General features: G+C 45.1%; 1 protein-coding gene across 1 annotated transcript in view; it reads left to right on the top strand.

Annotated features, from left to right (window-relative positions):
* Positions 1–305: 305 nt before the first annotated feature.
* Positions 306–27,398, top strand: part of ELOVL4 (ELOVL fatty acid elongase 4) — a 41,505-nt gene continuing 14,412 nt past the window's right edge. Inside the window, exon 1 of the mRNA XM_015097304.4 lies at positions 306–752. Coding sequence (XP_014952790.2) covers positions 653–752 — 100 coding nt within the window. The 5' untranslated portion in view covers positions 306–652. The remainder of the gene's footprint in view (positions 753–27,398) is intronic.

The raw sequence follows: 27,398 nt of genomic DNA, 5'->3' as shown, positions 1-27,398 counted from the left end.
TTCCTAAGTCGCATCCCGGGCGGATGCGAGGTCACCTGTGGGCAGGCGGAGGACTTCTCCGCAGCGGCCTAGAGGGAGAGGGAGGCGGAGAAGGGGCTGGGGATGCGGTGGGGCGGGAGCCTAGGGAGGAGAGGACGCAGGTAAGCCGCCGTACGGGGCTCCCCGGGCGCGGCGGCCAGAGCAGGGATCCGGGCGCCTGCGCGGCCGCCGCCCCCCCTTCCCCCCCGCAGCATCCCTGCGCCGGGTCCCCTCGCGCGCGCGCGCGCGGGAGGAGGGGCGTGCCGGCCCCTCCGCCCCGCGCGGCCACGTGACGCCGGCCGAGGAGACTGGAGCGGCGGCGGCGGCGCGCGGCGGCAGACTTGTGCAGCGCCCGGCACGCGCGGCGGCATCTCCTCCGCTTGCTTCTCCTTCCCTCCTCCTCCTCCCGGGAGCCTCGACGGTCCCTTGTCCTCCGCCCGGCTCCTCGCCGCCTCGTCCCCGCCGCCGCGGCGCCCCGAGGAGGAGGCGAGGACGCAGCTGCGGCGCCGCCGCCGCCGTTAGACGGGGGGACTCGCGGGGGAAGGGAGTCCCCCGGCCGCCGCTGCCGAGGCCAGCCCTCCCGCGGGGTCTCCGCTTCCTCCTCGCGTCGCCGCCGCGCCCGCTCTCGGCCGGGATGGGACTCCTGGACTCGAAGCCGGGCAGCGTCCTGAACGTGATGTCCACGGCGCTCAACGACACCGTGGAGTTCTACCGCTGGACCTTGACCATCACAGGTAACGCCGCCTCCTCGCCATCCTCGCCATCCTCGCCGTCCTCTCCATCCTCCCCCGGGGGGACCTCGGCCTCAGCCCCGACTGCCCTCCGCCCCCCGCCCGGCGGCTGTTGGGGTGTTGCGGATCCGAGGACCGGCGGGCGGGCGGGCGGGCGGGCACTGGTTAAATCGGATCCGAACGTTAAGGCGCTCCCCTCCCCCGGCGCCCGCACGGTTTCCCTCTTGAGCTGCTTCCAGCGGGTCTCGGCAGGTTTCTCGGATGCAGGCGCTGCGATCGCAGCTGGAGCCTGGCGCAGGCCCGCCCCACCCTGTGGCCGCGCACCTGCCAGGCTCTGACCGTTCTCTCCGGCTCTGGGGTCTGCTGTAACCTTTAGGAACATTCCGCGATGGGGCTCGGGGAAGGGAACCAGGGCCCCGGGGTGGGGGTTGGGGATCGCTGTCCTTTTGGGCTCCTCGTTGCCTTGACACACCTGCCCGTAATTTTCTTGTCTGGCTAGTCCGTTTGCAACATCGTTTGGAAGGAAAAGTCGGAAGCCATTGTTCGGCTCCTTGAACCTGGGAGGGGGTTAGTTTCTGAGGCTTTTTCATCTGCACGGAGGTTCCAAGTGATTGTCTGCGAAGGCTTTGCGCAGTGCAGTGCGGTCAGGGGGAGGGGGGAAAGCTAAAACAACCGGGAGAGAAATGGGGAATCTGTAGGATGGGGGGGTTCTCTACAGCAGCACCTAGAGGTGGTCCCAGAAACCTGCATGGGTATCATTTTCCTAAATTGGCCAACTTTTCTCTTTCGCCGTCGCAGTGTGACAGGGATCCTTAGTTAACTGAGCTAGGCGGCTTTCCTGCCTAAGGGGACGCAGTTGTTACACTTTATCATTTATTTTCTTTATTTGCTTCAGTTACTTTTGGGTTTAAAGCATTTACAAAATTTTGAAATAATAAACGAGGCTAACAGGATTTTAGGAGGGATCTTATGTTTTATCATTTGCCAATCCTTTTTGCAGTATTGCCCTGCATGCCAACAGTGGAGGAGGTTTACATGACATGTTACCATCGTGCCTCCCTTCCCTAGAAATGGAAATATATTCCTGTAGTTTGGTGTCTGTTGTATAGTTTGGTGTTTGTTGTTAGAGGCAATGGTTGCAGCATGAATACATGGATATATGTTGTGGGAAAAAAAAAAAACGTATTCTGAAATTATTTCTGTGGGAGACAAAATGATTCTTTGGCATTCCCTCGGTTTTAACTTCTTCAGCAAAGTTCTTTTTCAGAAGATGTTGAGTTTGACAGTGAGAAATAAGCGATTTAATTAGCTGTTGCACTTGAAAATGGTTAAAAAGCAGTTTTTAATGGAGTCATTCATTTTTGAAGTCTCCCTTCTATGTAGTGTCCATTGAGGTTTTGTGGTGCCTATAAAAGCTGGGGGAGATGTATCGTTTCCTTCATCTCTGTGATTTTGGTTATTTAAACATTGCATCAGGGTTTCCCATTACACAATTGTGCAGAGCTGAACATCAGGCAAATTGGTTGGCAGATAATTGCACTTTGCATATTTCAGACTCCAGACATTGTCAAGGTCCTCCAATCTCCATATAGCCAGCCACACCCAGGACTTCTCATGCCTGTCTGCCTTCCCTCCCTCAGAGCTTTCCCACCTTTGGGAAGGCCCAATTTCAGAACCATTGAGAGCAAAGGTAGAATGCACCTTTCTGTGATGGTTAGCTCCTTCCTAATGATGCTGGTATTTAAAAAAAATCACAAATGAAGTGGGAAATCTCGTGCAGTTGCCTCATGTGAAAGCTTTCCACTGGCCTGTGAAGGGCAAATAAAATAACATATTGTGGACCGAGCCTGAGAAACGAGAGTAGCCACCAGAAAGAAGTGCCTTCTCACTAGCAGGTCAGAGGGAAGGTACTTGCCCATGCTCTGGCTATCCGCTTACGAAACCTGAGACTGCTTCCTTGCCTTCTGTAATGAGCTACCTAGTGTAGGTAGATGGTATTTCTTAACCAACTTAGAGGCTTAGTGGGATATAGTCTGCTCTGCCTTGCTGCTGTGTAAGGAGGACTATTTCAGACTCAGGCTGAAGAGCTGGTCTGAACCCAGCGCTGCCCCACTTCTTCTCACCCTGTCGCCACACCCCCGCTTCTGTGCTCTCCTGTCTTGATTCACACGACTGATTCCAGGAGGCCCTCCTTCCTATAATTTCATGAATATCTGGGTGAAGGAGTTTCAAAGCAGAAAAGTAGCTTAGGAGATGAGGCTGAAGAAAAAGTTGATGAATTTGGAAGGAGGGTAAGATAAAAGTGGGCAGAGAGAAAGATGGTCTTGAGAAATAGTGGTGAGTATGGTGAAAGGATGCAGATCCTCCTGGGAGAGCAAGAGATGAACAAGGCTGCCTGCCCTGGAGTGCTTTCATCCCCACGCGGTAGCTGTGGGCTTCTTGCTTTCTGTTCTATCAGGTCATTAAATATTTCTCTCCCCTGAAGTGTCTGCCTAAGTGTAAAGTTAGTGTCAAGGTTTCTGTCTAACTCTATCTACTTTGAGCAGTCTAATAGGAATAGTTACACACTTGGGGAGTACGTTTGATGATTCCAAAGATTTTTGCCCTAGGGCGATGTCTGGAAAAATTAAAAATTTTGCTATTATATTAAATGATGGTATTTAATAACACATGTCCAAAGCAATGCATAAAAACCGGGCTTTTCAAAGACACATATCTAGCAAATGCAGAATATGTCCTGCAGTGTATGAATATGCAAAATGTTATTTTTACCATGTAATTAACAGTGTATACCTTGGAATTGAAACTGTGAAAGAGCTATACTCTTAGAAAACCTGCAAAAATAATTTTTCCTCTGTATTTTTAGGTATTTTGAACAAGGAAGTGAGTCTTAGTTTATAATATAAAGGAAAGTGTAGACTGATACAGTTATTTTTTAATACCAGTTGGTGGCATGAGAGTAGGTACTCTGATGTCATTGTGGTATTTTCCTTCTGTTTTTTCATTTTATGAATACATTAAAATCATTGGACTGGGATCCTAGGCTTAAAGTGTATATCTACTGAAGAAAAATTGTATGTACGATTTCAAAACTGATGAGTCAAGATCCCCGACTTACAAATACCGTAATTATCTATATTTTCCATTGCATTTGTTATTTTAGTAATTACTTATTAGTAGCATTTTGTGTTAGTAGCATTAACAAAGAAATCTCTTGGAAAGTTAATAGCCAGCATGTCCACTCTAAGGCCAGTTGTCTCTGAAGGTACTATATTTCTTTTTGACCACGTGTTTGTTTGTAAACAGCCACTGTTCATGGAATATGTTTGCACATTTCATGTGTGCTGGGCAAGGCACTGCTCTGCTGCTGCTGCTGCTAAGTCACTTCAGTCATGTCCGACTCTGTGCGACCCCATAGACAGCAGCCCATCAGGCTCCGCCGTCCCTGGAATTCTCCAGGCAAGAACACTGGAGTGGGTTGCCATTTCCTTCTCCAGTGCATGAAAGTGAAGAGTGAAAGTGAAGTCGCTTAGTTGTGTCCAACTCTCAGCAACGACTGCAGCCTACCAGGCTCCTCTGTCCATGGGATTTTCCAGACAGGAGTACTGCTCTATGTTCACTAATATAGCAGACTATAGTTGGGTGAAAAATGAGTTGTCTACTTGGGAGTTGAGATCAGAGTGCGTAAATGAGTAGGACCTGAGATCAGAGTGTGAAAAGCCAGTCTGTCTGACCTTCCCCCTCACTTTGGAGGGTCAGATGGGAGAAGAGAATGTGTGGTCCAGGAGGATGGAGGCCTCTTGTGGGGTGATGCTGAAATCTGGAGACGAGGCTTGTATAAGCTTTTCTTCTTATCTCATCACTTGCCATGTGCTGGCACTGTTCTGGGCTCTGGGATAGAATGAGGACAAGTGGTCACCACCCCAGGCAGCTTGTGGAGTCTGGGGATGACGCCCATTCCAACTTCCTTGCTGTCACGGTCTCACAGCAGTGTGTTCAGAGTCAGGGTCAGGCCTCGCTAGAGCCTGGGGAAGGTCAGGATGCTCCTCTGCTCTCCGTGTCTCCACTTCCACTTGCCTGGCAGTCTTGAGTCGTGAGAGGAGTGTATGGCTCTGTCTTTAGAGTATTTAAGCTGTTTCACCATGTGAAATTGATGTGGATGCTGTTGGAGAGCGTTTATTAGGTCGACTAAAAATGGATGTCAGAACTAAAAGTCCATGGAAACTAAGAATGAGTTTCAGGGCCAGTGAGTCAGACAGGTGTGCCGAAACTTGAGGGCTCACGGAAGGGGGTGTTTAACTCAGCTCAGAAAGGCAGGGGTCTGTTCCACAGTTGCCTGGGCCCCAGAGGGGCATGGGTCTTAAGCAGGCTACTCAGTTACACTGGGGCTTCCCAGGTGGCGTTAGTGGTAGAGAGTCGCCTGCCAATGCAAGAGAAGCAAGAGACAACAAGGGTTCAATCCCTGGGTCAGGAAGACCCCCTGGAGTAGTGAATGGTGCCCCACTCCAGTATCCTTGCCTGGAAAATTCCATGGGCAGAGGAGCCTGGCGGGCTACAGTCCATGGGGCCGCAAAGAGTGGGCACGATTGAGCACAGCAGAGCATTTTTTGCATTGATCTTGTTATTTGTCACAGTTAATGTATAGTTGTTTTTTTAAAATCCACGTCATTATCTAAAATAGGTTTTCTGTTTGGACTAGCGTGGGAACTCATCATTTTCAGTGTTCCTTTGAGAAAAGACATTCTAAGTTCAAGACAGTGAAAGACAAATACACGTTCATCTTCTGACGTGGTGTCTCCCTGAGGCCATGTTTTCAGCGACGTCCTCCTCTTACCTTTTTTCATAGCCTCTCTGCAGCCTCCAGGAAGTCCATGCCGCGGTAGGGTTTTGTTGGTTTGTTTGTTTGGTCCTGGTCTCTAATGCCTGATACTCTCGTCCATTCCCCCAAAATGTCCAACCACAGATGAAATGCCAGGAGGGGAAAACAATGTATGCTCTAAAACTGGCATCGGGACACAGTTTTACACAGTTAGAGTCTTGGCTTTGGGAAACAAGGTTTTAAGAATTACATAGATAATTATATCAGTGAGTGCTTTTGTGATCTTAAGAGCCACAAGAAGTTGGTCATCCTTTTAAAATTCAGTGTTTTGTTTTTTTCTCAAGTCCTATGCTAATGTCATTAGTGAATGATTTAATGTTAACCAAAGTGTTATCTTATTGAGTCACTTATTATTTCGAATTGGACGTCTGTGGTCACATAGAGAAGAGTTGGATAGCAGAATCTGTCTTTTCTCACGTTGAGGTGGCTCTTTTTTCTTTTTCCTAACTAGGACATTTTTTTCCTGTTCAATTAAGGTGCCGTTGTTTCATTTTCCGTTAGAATGAGAATGTATTACAATATATATGTTAAAAAATTATATGGATCTTGACTTTTAGAGAAGAGAGGGGAGGAAGAAATACTTAGCCTCTCAAAACCCAGTTTCCAGCTCTCCTGTCTGTGCTGGTCCCTGCCCACAGGCCTGCAGCTCGAGCCAGCCTGGAAGGCTCGCGCTTGAGTTAAACAGGTGCACGTGATGTCGGCTGTCACACTGCCCTTGCCTTTCCTGCCCTTTTCCCAGGTTCCCTTCCCACATGCCCTTCACCAGGCCCTGGCTCAGTCTCCCTCCCACGTGGAGCCTTTCTCAGCCTGGGTACCCAGCGCAGTTCATTGCTCCATCTGACCCCATTACCCTGAGCGATCGCTCATGTACCTCCTTGGTGCAGTTTCTTCTGAGACTCTGTTTTCTTGCACTGTTTTAACCTTCATTATTACTTATCTTTTCCCTTCTTTGTACTTTTCTCCCCAACACTAGGGAGAGCCCATACGTTTGTTGACTTGACACAACTCCCTTAATCTAACTTGATTTCAGATAGTGAAATTTCAGATACATTCTGATTGATAAATGTTAGTAAGGCTTGGATTACGCTAAATTATGGAGAGTTTAAGGGGTTACACTAAGCTATGGAGCGTTTAAGAATGATCTTTATCATAAGTTAGTCTAAATAAATCAGTGTTGATGCAATTTAATGAAGGAATCAAACCATAAAATCAGTAGCACAGAATATTCTCAAGAGATGTAGAACCGGATGCCGTTCTTCCTCTCTCTCCATCATCTGCACATGAGCACTGGGGTGTGTGTGCAAGTGAGGCGGGCACCTGGTGTAGGAGATGGAGAGGGCCCTGGACTGGGGCTTAGACTTCAGGCTTCAGTCCTGGACCTGCAACTGCCAGTGAGTGTGTATAGCAGGCACTTTGCTTTTCCAGGTCAGCTTTTTCCATCTGAAAATTGAGTTGAATTAGGTAATCTCTGTGGGGAAGGCAGTGGCACCCCACTCCAGTACTCTTGCTTGGAAAATCCCATGGACGGAGGAGCCTGGTAGGCTGCAGTCCATGGGGTCGCTGAGAGTCGGACACAACTGAGTGACTTCACTTTCGCTTTTCACTTTCATGCATTGGAGAAGGAAATGGCAACCCACTCCAGTGTTCTTGCCTGGAGAATCCCAGGGATGGGGGAGCCTGGTGGGCTGCCGTCTATGGGGTCGCACAGAGTCGGACATGACTGAAGCGACTTAGCAGCAGCAGCAGGTAATCTCTGAGGTCTCTCCTGGCTCTTAAATTCTAAATATAGGTGCAGCTTTTAAAAATTCTTTACGTAGATAAAGCAATTTCAAATAAACATATACTGATAAGTAATTGAAAACCTGACTCTAGGCAACAATTCCAATCTTCACCAGTAAAACTGTTATTAGTGCTGTGTAAATGTTAAAAATAAGAGGTTCATGTTTAGTCCTTTTCACTTTCTCTTATCTGCTCCATAGGGATAGGTGAAGGAATAAAAAACACAGAGATACAGATATTTAAGCCCCTGTGTTTTTGACGTAGTACTGTGTTTGTTGCTATAATACTCTACTCTACTTTAATGATCTAGGTATTTCCCAAACAACCTGGAGTTAACTATTTAGTCAAAAATAATAGCAGTAACATTAAAGAATAAGTTTATTATTCTGAGGATGGCTTTTACATGGTTTTGGACAAGTTACTCGTGATTTGAGGGGGCTCATATTTCTGCTTGTACAATGAGAAGATTCGAAACTACATGTCCCCTTAAGGCCTTTTTATTGAATTCTCAGAATATCTCCTAAAGCAATGGCTTAGATAGTCTAAACTTAATCTTACTTCATACTTTTTTTCTATAGAACATGCAGATTTTATCATACATTATTAGAAAAGGTTTTCATTTTTAAGCAGTTTTTGAGCATTTCTAACAAATTTGGAAGTATGGCTTAAATTTTTTGTAAAATTGCTACTAATATGTAGGTTTTAGCATACAGGGAAAACAAAAGAAATTAAGTGGTTTTGGTGTAACTGTGTTCCTTAACTTTGGTTAGGCACTTTGGTATTAAAGGATCTTACTTTTGTCATTTATTCTTCTCCATGGAATACTGTAATTCTTAAAAAAAATCTCAATATAATACTTCATTTGTGATCACATTTAATTAGAATTTGAAAGTCAAATGCATTAATCCACTGAGGAATCAGTTTCTCGTTGTTAGATGTGATCACGTCAAAGCATTTGTGATTTTTGAACTAGAGTATTTGAAGGAATAAGCTTCTCTTTTTTCATTTTGTTTGTTTATCAGATGAAAACTTAGGCACAGGCATGTATTGTTAAAGAATTTCATGTATATTTGTTTACCCATATTCAGAACAGCTCTGTTTATAACGGCCGAGAGTGGAAGCAACCCAAATATCCACTGATGGGTAAATAGATAAACTGTGATACATGCATACAGTGGAATGTTATTCAGCCTTAAAAAGAAAGGAAATTCTGACACAAGCTACAACATGGCTGAACCTTTTGGATGTTATACTAAGTAAAAAAAAGCTAGTCAGGAAGAGACAAATACTTGTGATTATGAAGTCCCTAAAATAGTTATATTCATAGAAAAAGAAAGTAGAGTGGTGATTGCCAGGGGTTGGGAGGGTGATGGGGAGACAGGGAATTGTTTAATGGATATAGAGTTTCACAAGATGAGAAAGTTCTGGAGGCTGATTGCACAACGATGTGAATGCATGTAACACTAATGAAATGTATACTTTAGAAACAGTTGAGATAGTAAAGTTTACGTATTTTTACTACAATTGTAAGAAGATTTTCATGTGTTGCAAAATTAATATAGCGTCTTCAGAAATGACCTTTCTTTGGTGTTCATTGCCAAAACACTAAAAGTGGTTTTTTTTAATCATAAAATGTCTCTCTCTGTGGAGTATTCATAGCTCTTGCTTTTTTAAAAAAGTACCCAAATGGTACTAGAGGGCTTCCCAGGTGGCACTAGTGGTAAAGGACCCACCTGCCAGTGCAGAAGATGTAAGAGATGTGAGTTTGACCCCTGGGTCGGGAAGGTACCCTGAAGGGACTGGCAACCCACGACGGTATTCTTGCCTGGAGAATCCCATGGGCAGAAGAGCCTGGTGGGCTACAGTCCATGGGGTTGCAAAGAGTCGAACATAACTGAAGCGGCTTAGCATGCATGCATGCAGATGGCTAGAAAGTAGCAAGTGACAGGGACTACAATCTCGGCCTTGTATTTCGCTTTACAGGATTACCAAGAACTTCACAACTCTGGGATTTAGGTCTGGCAGGCAGTGATATTTTCCATGTTTAGAAGTTAAACAACTTGCACGTGGCAGTGTAGTGGAAATGAATCAAAAGAGGTTGTTTCATCTCTTAGCCCAGTGCCCTTGTTTTTCCCATTGTGCTTGCCCAGCAAGAAGGCAAAGTCCTCGGACGTGTACCTTCTTATTCTACCTTACCTTACTCTGCTTTTTTATGGACATAGTATCACTATTTAGAATACTAAATCTGAACAGAGTCATTATACCACTAGAGGTAATCTAAAGAAAAGCATCTGAAATGCTTAATGGTGCTGTAAGGGCCGTTGTATGAAATTAAAGTATTATATACACACACACACACACGCGCATATATATGTATATATATTTGTTGTTTAGTTGCTAAATTGTGTCCAACTCTTTTGTGACTGCATAGAATGGGGAAACAGTGACTGACTTTATTTTTCTGGGCGCCAAAATCGCTGCAGATGGTAATTGCAGCCATGAAATTAACAGATGCTTACCCCTTGGAAGGAAAGTTTTGACCAACCTAGACAACATATTAAAAAGCAGAGACGTTACTTTGCCAACAAAGGTCCATCTAGTCAAGGCTATGGTTTTTCCTGTGGTCATGTATGGATGTGAGAGTTGGACTATAAAGAAAGCTGAGTGCCGAAGAATTGATGCTTTTGAACTGTGGTGTTGGAGAAGACTCTTGAGAGTCCCCTGGACTGCAGGGAGATCCAACCAGTCCATCCTAAAGGAGATCAGTCCTGGGTGTTCACTGGAAGGACTGATGGTGAAGCTGAAACTCCCAATACTTTGGCCACCTGATGTGAAGAGCTGACTCATTTGAAAAGACCCTGATGCTGGGAAAGATTGAAGGCAGGAGAATAAGGGGACGACAGAAGATGAGATGGTTGGATGGCATCACCGACTCAATGGACATGGGTTTGGGTCGACTCCGGCAGTTGGTGATGGACAGGGAGGCCTGGCGTGCTGCGGTTCATGAGTTCTCAAAGAGTCAGACATGACTGAGCAACTGAACTAAATTGAGATGTAGCCTGCCAGGCTCTTCTGTCTGTGAGATTTCCCGGGCAAGAATACTGGAGTGGGTTGCCATTCATTTCCTTCTCCAGGGGATCTTCCTGACCCAGGGATTGAACCCATGTGTCCTGCATTACAGGTGGATTCTTTACCACTGTGCCACCTGGGAAGTTCATATACCATATATATAATATAAAAAGTGGTAGTGGTATTTAGCCTGAGAAGGTGAAGGTGACTTCCATATTATGGACTCACCTAGGACCTTAAAAAAAAGTATATTCAAAGTGAATTATGAAAGTGTTTGCCAAACTTCATAATATAAGAACTAGAAACTTCTTAACTAGTTAATTAGTGAAGAGGAATTCAGAATCCATTATGGATATTCGGCAGATAGAACAGTTAGTAAGAGAAGATCTTAACCAAAGTTCCCGTTGAAACACACCTCATACTCCAGTAGTATCTCAATGTTTTTTGCTTTTAGTTTTTTTTAAAGCCACACTGATAGCACTCAGGGTGGTATTTGGACTTCAAACTCTCAGATTAGCACATGGAGGATGTTTGATGACTGCTTTTTCTGAGAAGCCCAGCAAAGTGTGAAAATGGGGTGAGAAGATTACTTGCCTGCATTCTGTCTTGGCTTCCTGTATACCTGGCGTTATCCTTCTCTGTCAAATGTACATGTGTTTAAGTCCATTTCTTCATCATAGAGTTGTTAAATAATGCCTACTGTGGACATTAACTTAGGTGATATTACAGCATTTTATAGTCCATAATGATCCTATACTAGAAGCTCAGTAAATAGCAGTGAGTTTCAAAATATGAAGATGATGTCTAAATTCATGGTTAAAAAGTATATATTACACATGCATATACATCTTTCTCTCCCTGCGACCTATGACTGCCCTATATCTCCCCACTGGCTTTTATGAATATGTAATTTTTTAAACCATGAATACAGATACTGTCTGCTCATGGTAGGACTCACTACTGTTTATTGAAGTTCTGTTATAGGACTGTTATGAATTATAGAATGCTATGATATGAATTTTATACACTTTGTATTGTTTAATGTTTCTTGGTGTCCTTAGAAGAGGACTTCCCTGGTGGCTCAGCGGTAAAAAATCTGTCTGCAATGCAGGAGACTTGGGTTTGATCCCTGGGTTGGGAAGATCCCCTGGAGAGGGAAAGGGCAGCCCACTCCAGTATTCTTGCCTGGGAAATCCTGTGGACAGAGGAGCCTGGTGGGCTGCTGTCCTTGCGATTGCAAGAGTCAGACACAGTTCAGTGACTAAACCACCACCATGATGAAGAGATAGACTTAAAACTGTACAACTAGAAAGTAACGGAGCTGGGATGGAATTGAGATCTTTCACCTCCGTCTTTCATTGGTGACCTTTGCATAAAGCAACACAGCCTCCTTACTCGTCCTGCAAATACTGCTTTATTGTCCAGTCATCATGCTGAACATTTATTGAATGTTTATTATGTGCCAGGCTCTCTGACCAGTGCTCCGTATGTGTCACACTTAATCCTTATACTCCTTTGGGTTTAGTATGTTACTATCCCCATTTTCTTTCTTTTTTTTTTTTTAAATTAATTTTTATTGGAGCTTCCCAGGCAGGTTCAATCTCTGGGTCACGAAGATTCCCTGAAGAAGGAAATGACTACCCACTTCAGAATTCTTGGCTGAGAAGTCCCGTGGACAGAAAAGCCTGGCAGTCTATAGTCCACAGGGTCGCAAAGAGCTGGACATGACTTCACGATGAAACAACAGCGTGTGTGGGTGCTCAATTGTTCAGTCGTGTCCAACTCTTTGTGGCCCATGGACTGTAATCCACCAGGCTCCTCTGTCCATGGGCCTCTCCAGGCCAAGACTACTGGAGGGGGTTGCCATTTTTTTCTTCCAGGGGATCTTCCTGACCCAGGGATCGAACCCATGTCTCTTGCGTCTCCTGTATTGGCAGGTAGATTATTCACCACTAAGCCACCTGGGAAGCCCAAACAACAGCAAGAGCAATTTTTATTGGCGTATAGCTGCTTTACAGTCTTGCGTTAGTTTCTACTGTCCCCATTTTCTAAGCAGATAGACCAAGCTTCTGGATAATATCCATCTAGGACCAGCCCTCCCAAGTTAAGCCTTCGTGTAAATGGTCTGCACCTCTCATCACACATTGACTCACTCACCTTGTCTGTGGTATTGCCTTTTCTCCTTTGAAGCTTCTGAGTCTGTCCCTATTTTATCTGCTCTCTATGAGAAATTTTATAATTTCTCTCGCTTTTCACCTTTATTGTGTTCTCTGTGCAGATAAACTTGGAACCAGAATTCTCTTTTCTCTGCTGTTAACTCCTCTCTGCGTTCTTGCAGGCTCTTGGGTGACTAGTATCAGCTGAGTTCATAAAACTCCACGCTGGCCATTGAACCCCTCAGAGCCCGCAGCTTCCCCTCACCATGCTGGTGATGACCTCCACTCCCTCCAGTCTGCCCATCACAGTCTGGCCTCTTAGTCTTTTCTAGCTCAGCCTCTGAATTTCTTCAAGAGCTGCCCTTTCCTTCACTCCATCTAGGCATTCTTCCAAACTGAAAGCAGCATCCTCTGCCCTGAGCCCAGAGTGGGTTAAAGCAGACAGACATTCCCCCCTGGTCATCACCCTGACTCACCCCCCAGTTCTCCACTATCTTCAGAATGTTTCATTTCTAAAGTAAATCTCAGCTGATGACCTGTCCCCTTGTATCCAGCCCTTTCTTCTCTGCTCCTGCCTATTTCATCTCACTGATACCCCAAATCTTCCTTGGCTTGAAGAATGTATTAAGCATCAGATTTTAGACTGGTACCCAGAAGAGGTGGTATTTAGTTTATCCTTGTCACGGAGATAAGATCTTTCTCAGACTTCTTGACAACCGTTATCTACATTTGCTCATTACAATTTTCTTTTAGCAAGTTTTTGCAAGTCTTGTTGTAGAGACTCACCAAGGAGCAAGGGCTGTAGCCCTGGCCCTCACGATGCTTCTGATAATGGGAGGAGGACGTTGACTGCGCCCTTCGGAAAAGTAGCAGTTCCTGTGTGGGCTGCTGTCCGTGTACAGCACAGCAAGAAGTCAGTGTTACCTTGTACAGTCTTTAGAGGCGGACGGATTCATAACAGTATCGCCTGAACATTAGTGATTAGCTTCCAGGTGTTAAAAGCATGGGGTTGATTTGCAGCTGTTGGTTCTGGCTTATTAAGGAGGGTGAGTGGCCACAGAGAGCAGTGTATACCACATACTTCTCGACGTCTTGACTATACTACAGAAGCTGCTCAGTGTCTCTAGCTGGTTGCTGGACTTGTGTTTTTCTTTCGTCTGTGGGAGGTTAAGGGCTTCCCTGGTGGCTCAGATGGTAAAAAATACACTTAAAATGCAGGAGACCCAGGTTCGATGCCTGAGTCGGGAAGATCCCCAGGAGAACAGAGTGACATCCACTCCAGGATTCTTGCCTGAAGAATTCCGTGGACAGAGGAGCCTGGCAGGCTACTGTCCATGGGATCACAAAGAGTCGGACACAACTAAGCGACTAAGCATAATGGGAGGTTAAATAGAGGTGGACGTTGTTAGAAAACAAAACTAGCTGGTTTATTCAGGGAGGCTCTAGGAACAAACAAATCAAAATTACATGACTTGATTATGTATTATAGAAAGTAGGCCCACACTTCTGAATTGACTAAAGCAGTTCTTAGACTTTAATGTGTTAATCACCCAGAAAACTAATTAAAGCACAGCTCTGGCTTAGTAAGTCTTGAGTGAGGCCTGAGATTCTGCATTTCGAGTAAGTTTCCAAGAGGTGCTTCTCTGCTAGTGCAGACACCATGCTTTTTTTTTTTTTTTAATTATGCATCTATTTTTGGCTGTGCTGGGTCTCCGCTGCTGCGAGCAGGGGCCCCTTGCTAGTTCCAGTGTGCGGGCTTCTTGTCTCGGTGGCTTCTCTTGCTGTGGAGCTTGGGCTCTAGGGCTCTTGGGCTCAGTCGTTGCAGTTTGAAGGCCCTGAGCTCGGGCTCAGTAGGTGGGGTGCTCGGGCCTAGTGGTCCCTCGGCATGTGGCATCTTCCCAGACCAGGACTGAACCTGGGTCCCCTGCACCAGCAGGTGGATTCTTAACCACTGGACCACAAGGAAAGCCTGGGACCGCACTGCAAGTAGCTCAAGGATGGAGTGTTAATGTTTTTGGTAATCTATGTACTATATGCAAGGGCTTCCCTGGTAGCTTGGGCGGAAGAATCTGCCTGCAGTGCAGTGGTTCGCTCCCTGGGTTGGGAAGATCCCACTGGAGAAGGGAATGGCTGCCTCTCCAGTATTCTTGTCTGGAGAATCCCAGAGGAGCCTGGCGGAAGACAGTCCGTGGGGTCGCAAAGAGTCAGACACGACCGAGAGACTGACAGCACAATCACTATGCACTATGATAGAAGAACAAGAATTTCAAAATAGCATTTTAAAATTTTAAAATATTTCTAAGAATTTAAAAATAATGTTATTAAAATTTATTTAAGAGAACCATAGCAATGGCATGGATTTATATAGAATATTTAGGTTTTTGTCCACTCCAGCAGAGACTTTGTATTTCTTTTAGAATGATATTGATCAAGGACTCTTGCTCATTTTATAGGAATCAAAAGGGCAGTTTAGAAATATCCTGAATGTTAGGAATCTGTATAGTTATAACACTGAGTCACTTTGCCGTACAGCAGAGATCGGCACAACGGTGTGAATCAGCTGCCTGTGTGCTCAGTCACCCAGCCGTGGCAGGTCCTTTGTGCCCTCATGGACTGTAGCCCACCAGACTCCTCTGTCCATGGGATTCTCCAGGCAAGAAGACTGGAGCGGGTCGCCATCTCCTTCTCCAAAGGATCTTCCCGACCCAGGGATTGAACATGCGTCTCCTGGGTCTTCGGCACTGGCAGGTGGTTCTTTACCACTGAGCCCCCTGGGGAGCCCTGTAAATCAACCATACTTGAATAAAAATAAAACGTCTTGGATGTCGATTCTCACAGTAGCCGTAATAATAGTAGCTATTTTCTAGATACTTTGTGGCCTCCGGTGTGCTTGGGCTCAACCATTCGTGGATGTGGCCACCGTAGGAACCTCTGTGGTTTTAGAGGTCACGGTCACGGCCCCTGCCCTGTCTGGCGTGGGACATAGTTAAGCAGACAGCGCCAGGACAGCGTCGTGGCATGCTAGAGGCAATCGCAGCGTGCTTCAGAAGTTTCAGAAGATATTCATGTTTAGTGAATCTCAAGTGCAAAAAGGGTTCATGTTGGAGTGGCTTCCTACAGAGGGTTTTCAGTTTGAACCTCAGAGCAGCTCTGTGATTTGGGTAATCTAGAGGCGCTAGTGGTAAAGAATCCGCCTGCCAATGCAAGAGGTGTGGATTCCACCCCTGGGTCAGGAAGATCCCCTGAAGTAGGAAATGGCAACCCACTCCAACATTCTTGCCTGGAGAGTTCCCTGGGCAGAGGAGCCTGGCGGGCTGCAGTCCATGGGGTGGCAAAGAATCAGAGGCGACTGAGTAGCTGAACACACACATTATCACCCCCCTTTTACATGGGAGAAAACGGTGGCCCAAGGGTTTCAGGTTCAGAGTCACGGGGCTGGAAAATGACTGATAGAGCTGGAAGCCAGCTGTTGTCAAGTCAGGTCCTGTCCTCTGTCCCTTGGTGCCGTATTCCCTCTGCTTCGTGTGACTCCCCAAGCCGTCACCCAACTAAGATTATTTCCTCCTGTAACCACGTGTCCTTCCCTATCAATTCTGGGGATTTGGATCTTCTAAAATTTTAAATTTTTACTAATTTTTCTTTTGATGGCCACTGAGCCACCTGGGAAGCCCTGTAAATCAACTGTCAGCTTAGACTACTTGCAGAAGAAAGTTCATTCTAACTGGTGGAAATCCCAAGTTCTTAAAAGCTTTAAAAGAAATAAGACTTTCAAAGAAAGAAGAGGCCTATAGAGATTTTTAAGAAAATTGCTTTACTATACATGGTTTGTTGTAAGAATTAATTATAGTTGTTTGTATACAAGTAGAAGTTTCCAAGGACTTGGGTTACTTCAAAACTATTGAACTAAAAATATTTTATTACTTATTAGGATCTGGCTTACATGTTCTTAAAAGGATGCTTTTGTTTTTTAAAACAACTTTTTTCAAATAATTAAAAATTTAGAGTTAGACTTGCTATGCATTTGCTCTCCTGAATAAATTATAAAATCTGCTGTGTTCTCAGCATATGTTATAAAATATTCTGTCTTCTCACTTTATAGTCTTCTGCTAAGATTAATTGCTGATGGCGATTTTTCTTTAATTTGCTTTAACTCTTCTCTTGGGAGAGAGGAGGATTTAGTGGTTTGATTATTGTTAATAGTAAAGACAGTGCTGACATGTACTGAGCTCTTATTCTCTGTCAGACACTGTATGTTGTGTTTTACTCCTCCCGGCACCCCTAGCATCACCCATTAAGTCAGAGACTGGGTAGCTTGCTGGGGCTTATTCAGATGGTGAATGAGAAAGCTGGGGTCATAGGCTGCTAGTCTGACTTGAGAGTTCATATTCAGAGCCTAGAGAATGCCTCTAGGTTGGGAAGAAAAGGCCTGGAAGACATAGAGGGCTTGGCTCTTAGCCAGAGGGGCTCAGATGATCCCTGACACAGGACCCACCTGCGTGGAGATGCAGAGGGAACAGGGTGCAACAGAAGGAAGGGCCTGGGGCGTCCACGTGTGCTGGGCACGCACCCATTTAACTGTCACCCAGCAACGTTGTGAGACAGTTATTTCTTCTGATTAAAAAGAGTTGGGAAGAACAGTTGATTCTGCGTCTACGGAGTCTGTTGCCCGTCCCCCGTCTCGGTCCTCACATCTTTTTCTATTTTCCCTTCCTTCCTCTCTGGTTGCTTCGCAGCCGTCGATCCCACTCTTCCCTCAGGTGCTCCGCAGGGTGCAGACTTCATTTGTTTCAGTCTTCATTCTGTGTGTTCTTCCCCTTGTGACCTGAAATCCCGGAGGGGTTCTCAGTGCCAGTGACTCCTCGGTTTCTGCTGCCCTGGCAGTCATCTGCAGCTCCAGAGCCTGCTGGACACCTCCCGCTGGGTGTCCCATAAGTGCTTCAGACAGAAGAGGTTTAGAAAGCACCTGATGACCTCCTGCTCCAGTTCCTTTATGCTCTGTCCCAGACCCACAACTTCACCATATGTGCCACCAACCGGGCCAGAAATCTGGGAGTAACCCCGAGCTTTTCTTTCGCTCTCACTTCTCACGTCCACATCAGCCATCAAGCCTGTAGATTTTGCTCTTGTGACTTTCACATCCGCCTATCTTTTCCATTGGCAGTGCAGCCGTTGAATCCAGGTTGCGCTCGTTTCTTGCACAGTGTAGTGGTCTCCAAGGCTGGCTGCCCGCCCATCAGTATCAGCAGGGAAATTTGAAGGCTGTAGTGCTGAGCCCTACCCACAGAGATGTTGATTCAGTAGATCTGGGGTGGAAACTAGGAATCTACATTTTTAATGAGCAGATGGTTCTTCTGTGGGCAACAGACAGATACTTGAGAACCACGGACGCAGCTGGTTTTCCTGCCTTTCCCCTTCAGTCCATCCCCTGCTGCCTCCATCAGCATCTGCTGAAAGCCACATGTGGCGTCCAGTCTAACCAAGGAAGCATCTCTCTGTTATCTACAGGACAAGTTCCAGCGTCTTCAGCAGAGTTTGTGAGACTCTCCCAGGTCTGATCTGACCTGTAAATCTCTGGTCATTTCCTGCCATCTTTCCTTGTATACATCCTCTACCTCGGGCTTCCCTTGTGTGTCTCAGCTGGTAAAGAATCCGCCTGCAGTGTGGGAGACCTGGGTTCGATCCCTGGGTTGGGAAGATCCCCTGGAGAAGGGAAAGGCTACCCACTCCAGTATTCTGGCCCAGAGAATTCCATGGACTACTTGTATAGTCCATGGGTTCGCACAGAGTCGGACACGAACTTTCACTTCACACCCTCTACCTCAGGCCTGCTTAGATTCCAGAGGAAGTGTTTTGTTTCTTGATTTGTGGCTCCTTGTACATATGGTTCTCTCTGCAGGAAAGCCTTCCGACCTTCCTGTCTGCTCGCCAGGTTTCTCCTCTTTTCTTCAAGGAACGGTTTGGGCGTCAGCTCCGGAAGCTGCCCTTGTCGCCTCTCTCCTGTCCCCAGACTGGCCTCTGATGCCACTCTCAGAATCCTGCAAAGCAATTGATCGGTCATGTCTGTCTCCTCTAATAGATGATGCATTTTAAGAGGTCAAGGACTGAATGACCTGTCCCCAGTCACTGAGCTCAGAAGGGATGGAAGGGCTGTTCTGTTTACTATGCTGGGTGATTTTTAAGGTGCAAGTCAGGTTAAGAATAAACGAAACTGTTGGTGGGGAGGGTATTCAAAGGAAGCCCCACTTCAGATGGACCATTTTTTGAGTACCATTTTAAAAATAAAGGTATAATTTACACATAATAAAGTGAACTCTTTTCTAGTGAACAGCTTGTGAGTTCTCTTGAGCACATAGTTGTTAACCATTACATGGCCTTTTAATATAGATAAAATTGTATGATTGTTAACCAAACTAGTGTTTCTAAACCAGTCTCACTTGGCATGAGCTTTGTGAAACAAAGTGTTTTAGGGGGAAACAGTTTCTTAAGAAAGAGGTTAACCCTTAAGGGTCTGGAAGGTTAAGGTAATGTGTCTTGGTAATTCTTATTTTTAAAATAAACTTCCTTGCTCCGAAACTTGATTTACAGTAACATTTAATTTTAGACTTTTTGACTTTAATTTAAAATTAATCTAATTATTAATACTTAAATAAAGGAAACTCATTTCCAAAGGAGACAGCTTTCTACTTATAGAAGGAGAGACCTCATGGTTAGAAATCTCTGAATTTATAGGCGTAATTTATTTTGCTAAAGCCCTTCTCATGGGTTCTCTGGAAGTAGAGAATAAATCTGGTGCCTCTTTAGGTCTTTCAGTATTTGATGAGGCCTCCTCTTTCGAAGGCTACATGTCCTTGGTCTTTCCTTGGTATCTGGTGTCGTGTCTTCCAGAGCATCGTGACCCTAGACCCGGTCTGCCGGATGCAGCACCTGAGAAAGCTCGAGGCTCAGTGTGTTTATCTCTTGTCCTTCTTTCTGCTCAGGGGACTTCTGTAAGTCTCTTTTGTTTTCTTTCCCTTGAAGGGCCATGATGGATAGTCAGAGTTCTATTTGAAAATTTCCTCATGCCTATAATTGCGGGCATATAAAATGAGTGGGCATGGTGACTGAGAAGGTGGGCTCCACCTTCTCCTACAAGTCTCTTGGTCTCTATGCATCTCATTTTTAAAATAAAGGGATCATTTCTAAATCTGAAATTCTACACATCTAATTTATTGTTGTTGTTTAGTCGCTAAGTCATGTCTGACACTTTGCGACCCCATGGACTGCAGCATGCCAGGCTTCCCTGTCCTTCACCATCTCCCAGAGTTTGCTCAAACTCATGTCCGTTGAGTTGGTGACGCCATCCAACCATCTCATCCTCTGTCATCCCCTTCTTCTCCTGCCTTCTGTCTTTCGCAGCATCACGGTCTTTACCAGTGAGTCAGCTCTGCATATCAGGTAGCCAAGTATTGAAGCTTCAGCATCAGTCCTTCTAATGAATATCCAGGGATGTGCAACATGAAAGGCTTAAAACTGTTAATGAAAGTGAAAGTTGCTAAGTCATGTCTTTGTCTTTGTGACCCCATGGACTGTAGCCCACCAGGCTCTTCTGTCCATTATAATTCTGCAGGCAAGAAGGCTAGAGTGGGTAGCCATTCCTTTCTCCGGGGGATCTTCCTGACCCAGGGATTGAACTCAGGTTTCGAACCCAGGTCTCTTGCATTGTAGGCAGAGTCTTTACCATCTGAGGCATGAGGAAGGCCCAAAATTGTTAATAAATAGACTCAAAAATAAGAGCGAAATCAGCAGAATATGAAGGCATAGACATGTTAGTAAACATATTAATAAAATAAAATATAGAAAGAAGACAATATGATGAATCAACTGGAGTTCAGTTTATATACTATTTGTGCCTTATTGACCCTCTCCTTCCCCTGTAAGAGCTTTTCATAGAGAGCATCCCCAAGAATGTTACATAAAACCCATTTGAATCTTGATATGCCTGGATGACAGAATCTGATTTCAGTGTTGGCAAGAGGGATAGTGTTTCAATAGAATTTTTCTTTTTTTCCACCCCTAATAAATTCATGGTGTGGAACCCCACCCAGTGTACTGATAGCATCCCAGAAACATGTCTTCTTTTACTCTGATACGCGTGATCTGTATTTGGATCCCGTGTAACTCAAATAACTAGAGGATTTAATTCCTTCCAAAGATTGTTTAAGGGCGACTTCCCTGGTGGCTCAGACGGTACAGTGTCAGTCTACAATGCGAGAGACCTGGGTTCAGTCCCTGGGTCGGGAAGATCCCCTGGAGAAGGAAATGGCAATCCACTCCAGCACTCTTGCCTGGAAAATCCCATGGACAGAGGAGCTTGGTAGGCTACAGTCCATGGGGTCGCAAAGAGTCGGACACGACTGAGCAACTTCACTTTCACTTTCGCTGGTGGGTCAGTGGTAAAGAGTCCGCCTGCCAATGCAGGAGACGTGGGTTCGATCTCTGGTCCAGGAACATCCCAGCTGCTGTGGAGTAACTGAGCCCGTGCACCACGGCTACTGAGCCTGTGCTCTGGAGCCCGGGATCCGCTACTTCTGAGCCCATGGGTTGCAGCTACTGAAGCCTGCATGCCCTAGAGCCCTCGCTCGGCAATTAGAGAAGCCGCCACAACGAGAAGCCCCCGTAGCACAGTTAGGGAGTAGCCCCTAGCAGCCGCAGCTAGAAGGAGACAGCCTGTACAGCCACAGAGATCCAGCACAGCCAGCAATAAATAGAGAGAAAAAGTGACTATTAAAAAAAATAAACACCAAACGCAGAAGAAGAGGTCAGACCACAGAGGCAGAGGGTGTGGGGGTGGGGTGTCGGAGGCCGGCCACAGGACAGTGTGATGCGCTGTAAGGAGAGCATGTGCTGGGCTCTGACCGTGAGAAGTGGGTCCCTGGCCAGCAGAAGCTGCTCGTTTTCTTAACCCAGTGTTCCTTACCTTCAATCCCATTCTTTCTCTCTGTGAAACAGTGAAAGCTGCTCAGTCATGTCCAACTCTGCGAACCCATGGATGGTAGCCCACCAGGCTCCTCTGTCCATGGGATTGTCCTGGCAAGAATACTGGAGTGGGTTGCCATTTCCTCCTCCAGGGGATCTTCCCGACCCAGGGATCAGACTGGGGTCTCCTGCATTGTAGGAGGATTCTTAACCATCTGAGCTACCAGGGAACCCTTCTTCTCCTTGCGGTTGTAAAAAGTAGCCATTTTTGGAAGTTAGAAGAAAAATTCCTAAGGGGTCACCTAGTGTTATGCTACTCAAGGATAGCCCATGGAACACTGGCATAGCCTCACTTGGAACTTCTAGAAAGTGCAAAATCTTCCTAAAGGTGAGCCATACCCTCAAGCTACTGCGTCAGAACCTGCATTGTAACTATGCTCCAAGTGGTTCTTTCTCTTGTTGAAGTTGGAGAAGTGCTGATCCAGTTTCCCTGCCCCTCATCAGGCTGTACAGATGAAGGGAATGAGGACAAGTTGTGCCCTTAAGGTCTCACCCACAGCCACAGAGCTGGCGTTAAAACAGCCCGCCCGTCTGCTAGTGGAGTCTCGCATGCCTTCTCTGTTGCGACTGTTTCTCCTTGTCCGCCCCCCGCCGCCTCTTTTACCCCTGTTGGCTTCTGTCGGTATTTCTTCCTGTCTAGACCTTCAGCTTCTTACTCGTGTCTCTTTAAATCTCTCTGTTGTGTGAGTAACACCATGCATTAAGTGGGCATTTTTTTTTTCCAAAAGAACTTTCTTTTATTGAAAGATTTCAGTTCCTTGAAAAGTAAGTCCTGAATGAAATGGTAACTTTTATGTTGTTTGAGAGAGTCTGTTAAAGAGAACCTCAGTTCTCCCACCATTCTGATGAAGCAGAGTTCATTGTTCTTGGTTTTACAAAATTATGATGATATAACCAATCATTTATGTCATGTGTAAACTTGCTATTCAGGTTTAAGGAAAATAATATTCAAGTTAATATTTTAAGCAAAGTTTGAGGCTTACGTTCATGGATTGCAACAACCAATGTGTGTTTTTTAGAACTATTTGCATTTAATGGTCCGGAAGATCCCTGCAGTAGGCAGTGGGAACCCACTCCAGTATTCTTACGTGGCGAATCCCATGGACAGAGGAGCCTGGCAGGCTACAGTCCATCGGTTCCCAAGAGTAAGACATGATTGAGAATGAGCATGAGCTCTTGAAGATTCAGTTCAGTTCAGTCACTCAGTCGTGTCCAACTCTTTGTGACACCATGATTCCATTGACATTCTTTCTTTTTAAATTTTTTGTTAAACTTTTTATTTTGTATTGAGCAGGGCCAGTCAACAATCCAGTACTCTTGCCTGGAAAATCTCATGGACGGGGGAGCCTGGCGGGCTGCAGTCCATGGGGTCACTAAGAGTCAGACACGACTGAGCGACTTCCCTTTCACTTTTCACTTTCACACATTGGAGAAGGAAATGGCAACCCACTCCAGTGTTCTTGCCTGGAGAATCCCAGGGATGGGGAGCCTGGTGGGCTGCTGTCTATGGGGTCGCACAGAGTCAGACACGACTGAAGCGACTTAGCAGCAGCAGCAGCAGCAGCAGTTAACAATGGTGTGCTAGTTTCAGGTGGGTAGCAAGGGGACTCAGCCATACATATACATACATGTATCCATGTATCCAAACTCCCTCCCAAGAATGTGCATTTTTATTTATTATTGATTTGGGGGAAGTTTTGGGCCCACCTCTCTTAATTTTTCCCTTGCTTGCTGCTCGGAACTGCCTTTGAAGTCAATGGGAATTGTGTGTATAAGAGTAAGAAATAATGTAAAATGTTTGAAATTAGAAAAGCCTTACAGGTAAATTTATCTTCCTTTCTTTGTTACATAGTCAGTTCAGTTGCTCAGTCCTGTCCAACTCTCTGGGACCCCATGGACTGCAGCACACCAGGCTTCCCTGTCCATCGCCAACTCCCGCAGCTGCTCAAGCTCATGTCCATCGAGTTGGTGATGCCATCCAGCTGTCTTGTCTTCTGTCATTTCTTCCTCCTCCTGCCTTCAATCTTTCCCAGCACCAGGGTCTTCTCCAGTGAGTCAGTCCTTCCCATCAGGTAGCCAGAGGATTATAGTTTCAGCTTTAGCGTTAGTCCTTCTAATAAATATTCAGGACTGATTTCCTTTAGGATTGACTAATTTGATCTCCTTGCAGTCCAAGGAACTCTCAAGAGTCTTCTCCAAAACCACAGTTCAAAAGCATCAATTCTTTGGCACTCAGCTTCCTTTATAGTCCAACTCTCACATCCATACATGACTACTGGAAAAATCATAGCTTTGACTAGATGGACCTTCGTTGGCAAAGTAATGTCTCTGTTTTTGAATATGCTGTCTAGGTTGGTCATAACGTTTCTTGCAAGGAGCAAGCATCTTTTAATTTCATGGCTGCAGTCACCATCTGCAGTGATTTTGGAGCCCAAGAAAATTGTCTCTCACTGTTTCCATTGTTTCCCCATCTATTTGCCATGAAGTGATGGGACCGGATGCCATGATCCTACTTTTTGGAATGTTGAGTTTTAAGCCAAATTTTTTTTTCACTCTTCTCTTTCATCGTCATCAGGGTTTCCCTGGTGGCGCAGAGGTTAAAACATCTGTCTACAATGCGGGAGACCCGGGTTTGATTCCTGGGTTGGGAAGATCCCCTGGAGAAGGAAATGGCAATCCACTCCAGCACTCTTGCCTGGAAAATCCCATGGACGGAGGAGCCTGATAGGCTACAGTCCATGGGGTCGCAAATAGTCGACACGACTGAGCGACTTCACTTTCACTTTCACCTTCATCAAGAGGCTCCTTAGTTCCTCTTTGCTTTCTCCCTTAAGGGTGGTGTTATCTGCATATTTGAGGTTATTGATATTTTCCTGGCAATCTTGATTCCAACTTGGGCAGCCTAGCATTTCGCATGATGTACTCTGCATATAAGTTAAATAAGCAGGGTGACAATATACACCTTTGACGTACTCCTTCCCCAATTTGAAACCAGTCTGTTGTTCCATGTCCAGTTCTAACTTTTGCTTCTTGACCTGCATACAGACTTCTCAGGAGGCAGGTAAGGTGGTCTGGTATTCCCATTTCTTGAAGAATTGTCCACAGTTTATTGTGATCCACAGTCAAAGGCTTTGGTGTAGTCAATAAAACAGAAGTAGATGTTTTTCTAGAACTCTCTTGCTTTTTCTATGATCCAGTGGATGTTCACAATGTGATCTCTGGTTCCTCTGCCTTTTGTAAATCCCACTTGAACATCTGAAAGTTCTCAGTTAATGTACTGTTGAGGCCTTGCTTGGAGAATTTTGAGCGTTACTAGCGTGTGAGATGAGGGCAGTTGTATCGCAGTTTGAGCATTCTTTGCCATTGCCTTTCTTTGGGATTGGAATGAAAACTGACCTTTTCCAGTCGTGTGGCCACTGCTGAGTTTTCCAAATTTGCTGGCATATTGAGTGCAGCACTTTAACAGCATCATCTTTTAGGATCTGAAATAGCTCAGCTGGAGTTCCATCACCTCCACTAGTTTGTTCATAGTGATGCTTCCTAAGGCCCACTTGACTTTGCCCTCCAGGATGTCTAGCTCTAGGTGAGTGATCACACCATCGTGATTATCCAGGTCGTGAAGATCTTTTTCATACAGTTCTGTGTTTTCTTGCCACCTCTTCTTAATATCTTCTGCTTCAGTTAGGTCCACACCATTTCTTTCCTTTATTGTGCCCATCTTTGCATGAAATGTTCCCTTGGCATCTCTAATTTTCTTGAGGAGAGCTCTAGTCTTTCCCATTCTGTTGTTTTCCTCTATTTCTTTGCATTGATCACTGAGGAAGGTGGTCTTATCTCTCCTTGCTATTCTTTGGAACTCTGCATTCAGATCTTTCCTTTTCTCCTTTGCCTTTTGCTTCTCTTCTTTTCTCAGCTATTTGTAAGCCCCCCTCAGACAACCATTTTGCCTTTTTGCATTTCTTTTCTTGCAGATAGTCTTAATCCCTGCCTCCTGTACAGTGTCATGAACCTCTGTCCATAGGTCTTCACGGACTCTGTCTGTCAGATCTAATCCCTTGAATCTGTTTGTCACTTTCACTGTATAATCGTAAGGGATTTTGATTTAGGTCATACCTGAGTGGCCTAGTGGTTTTTCCTAGTTTCTTCAATGTAAGTCTGAATTTTGCAGTAAGGAGTTCATGATCTGAACCACAGTCAGCTTCTGGTCTTGTTTTTGCTGACTATATAGAGCTTCCCCATCTTCAGCTGCAAAGAATATGATCGATCTTTCTTTGTAATTTTCTTTGTTACATAGATTATCTCATAGCAGAGTTCTTTTGCTCTTCGCATCCATCCCATGGGAAAAGCCCTCTAGTTTGTGGATGGAGGTGGGACACCCCGGCAGCTCCTTTTCTCGTGACCGGAAGTAGAGCCAAGCTTTAGGATTTAGGGGCTTTGTATTAGTCTTTTTCTGTAATATGGAAAAATAAAGGTCTAAGTAGATCAGTACCCCATGTTTTAAGGGGCCTTTTGACATAGAAAGATACGGGTGCAGAAGAATGGCATCGTGACATTAGAGCAGAGTGCCCAGCCACTAGTGAGGCCACGGCGGCACAGTGCCCTCACCAAAAGCCACCCCGCCGCCTCTTAAACTACCCTCCCTATAAGAGGACTACCGTCCCTCCCGTCTTTAAGTATTTTCGTTTATTTTTAGTTCTGGAATGTGTTTTGATTTGAGTGACAGAACCATAATTTCTGTGGATAGATAGATGGTAGGCTTCCCCTGTAAACTATAAAGTAAAATCAGTTCCTCTGGGTCTTCTATTCTTGTTCTCATACTTGTGTGTTTTTTCTTCTTCTTCTTCTCGAGTCAGTATCCCATCCTTGCTGTTGTTTAGCCACTAAGTCTTGCCCGGCTCCTTGTAACCCCATGGACTGTAGCCCACCAGGCTCCTCTCTCCATGGGACTTTCCAGGTGAGAATACTGGAGTGGGTTGCTGTTTCCTTCTCCAGAGGATCTTCCTGACCCAGGGGTCGAACCCAAGTCTCCTATATTGCGAGGGGATTCTTATCGGCTGAGTCACCTGGGAAGCCCCATCCCACTCTTCTAGCAACTCTTTTTTTATGGAAACCATAGTTACTAAATTACTTCCCAGCTTCGGAAGCTATGTGATTAGATATTTTTGTACCTGTGTCTCACATGTTCTGTCTTATTTTCTGTTGACAGTAATATAAGAACAGGCTAATTTATTTTTATGTAAAGTATTTTGAAAGATAATTAACTTATCCAGAGCTGCTTCACATATATATATAAAACGGACAGTTTAAATAGAGAGACGTTGTAATGAGCAATCAAATTACATTCCTTTAGGCTAGCTTTTAGGAACTGGCTAAAATTTTTTAACTATTGAGAAATATATTATTTTCCTCAAAACACAGCATAAAAATAATATGTATTACCAAGAATAAATTAGACATTAGATTCACAACCTTCAAAATGCCATTTAGCTTTTAGAAATATAAAAATTGACTTCAGTGTTTTTTTGTAATGTAAATTTTTGTCTACCTCATATTTTATTATTATGCATCTCAGAAATATTTGTGGCAAAACTCTGCTATAAATTTGATTCAAGATTACATATTTGAATTTAAAGACAGCTGATTCAATTTAAATGAATAATGTGTTACATTGGAGATATATATATTTACACATACATAGGTAGGATTTATAGCTTTAGAGAAAAGCACTTAAGTTGATTATATTCATGGGAA

Source organism: Ovis aries, chromosome 8 (genome assembly GCF_016772045.2).
Source record: "Ovis aries strain OAR_USU_Benz2616 breed Rambouillet chromosome 8, ARS-UI_Ramb_v3.0, whole genome shotgun sequence".
NCBI lineage: Eukaryota > Metazoa > Chordata > Mammalia > Artiodactyla > Bovidae > Ovis > Ovis aries.
The sequence above is the reverse complement of the archived record's forward strand: the minus strand, read 5'-3'. Positions and strand labels throughout refer to the sequence as shown.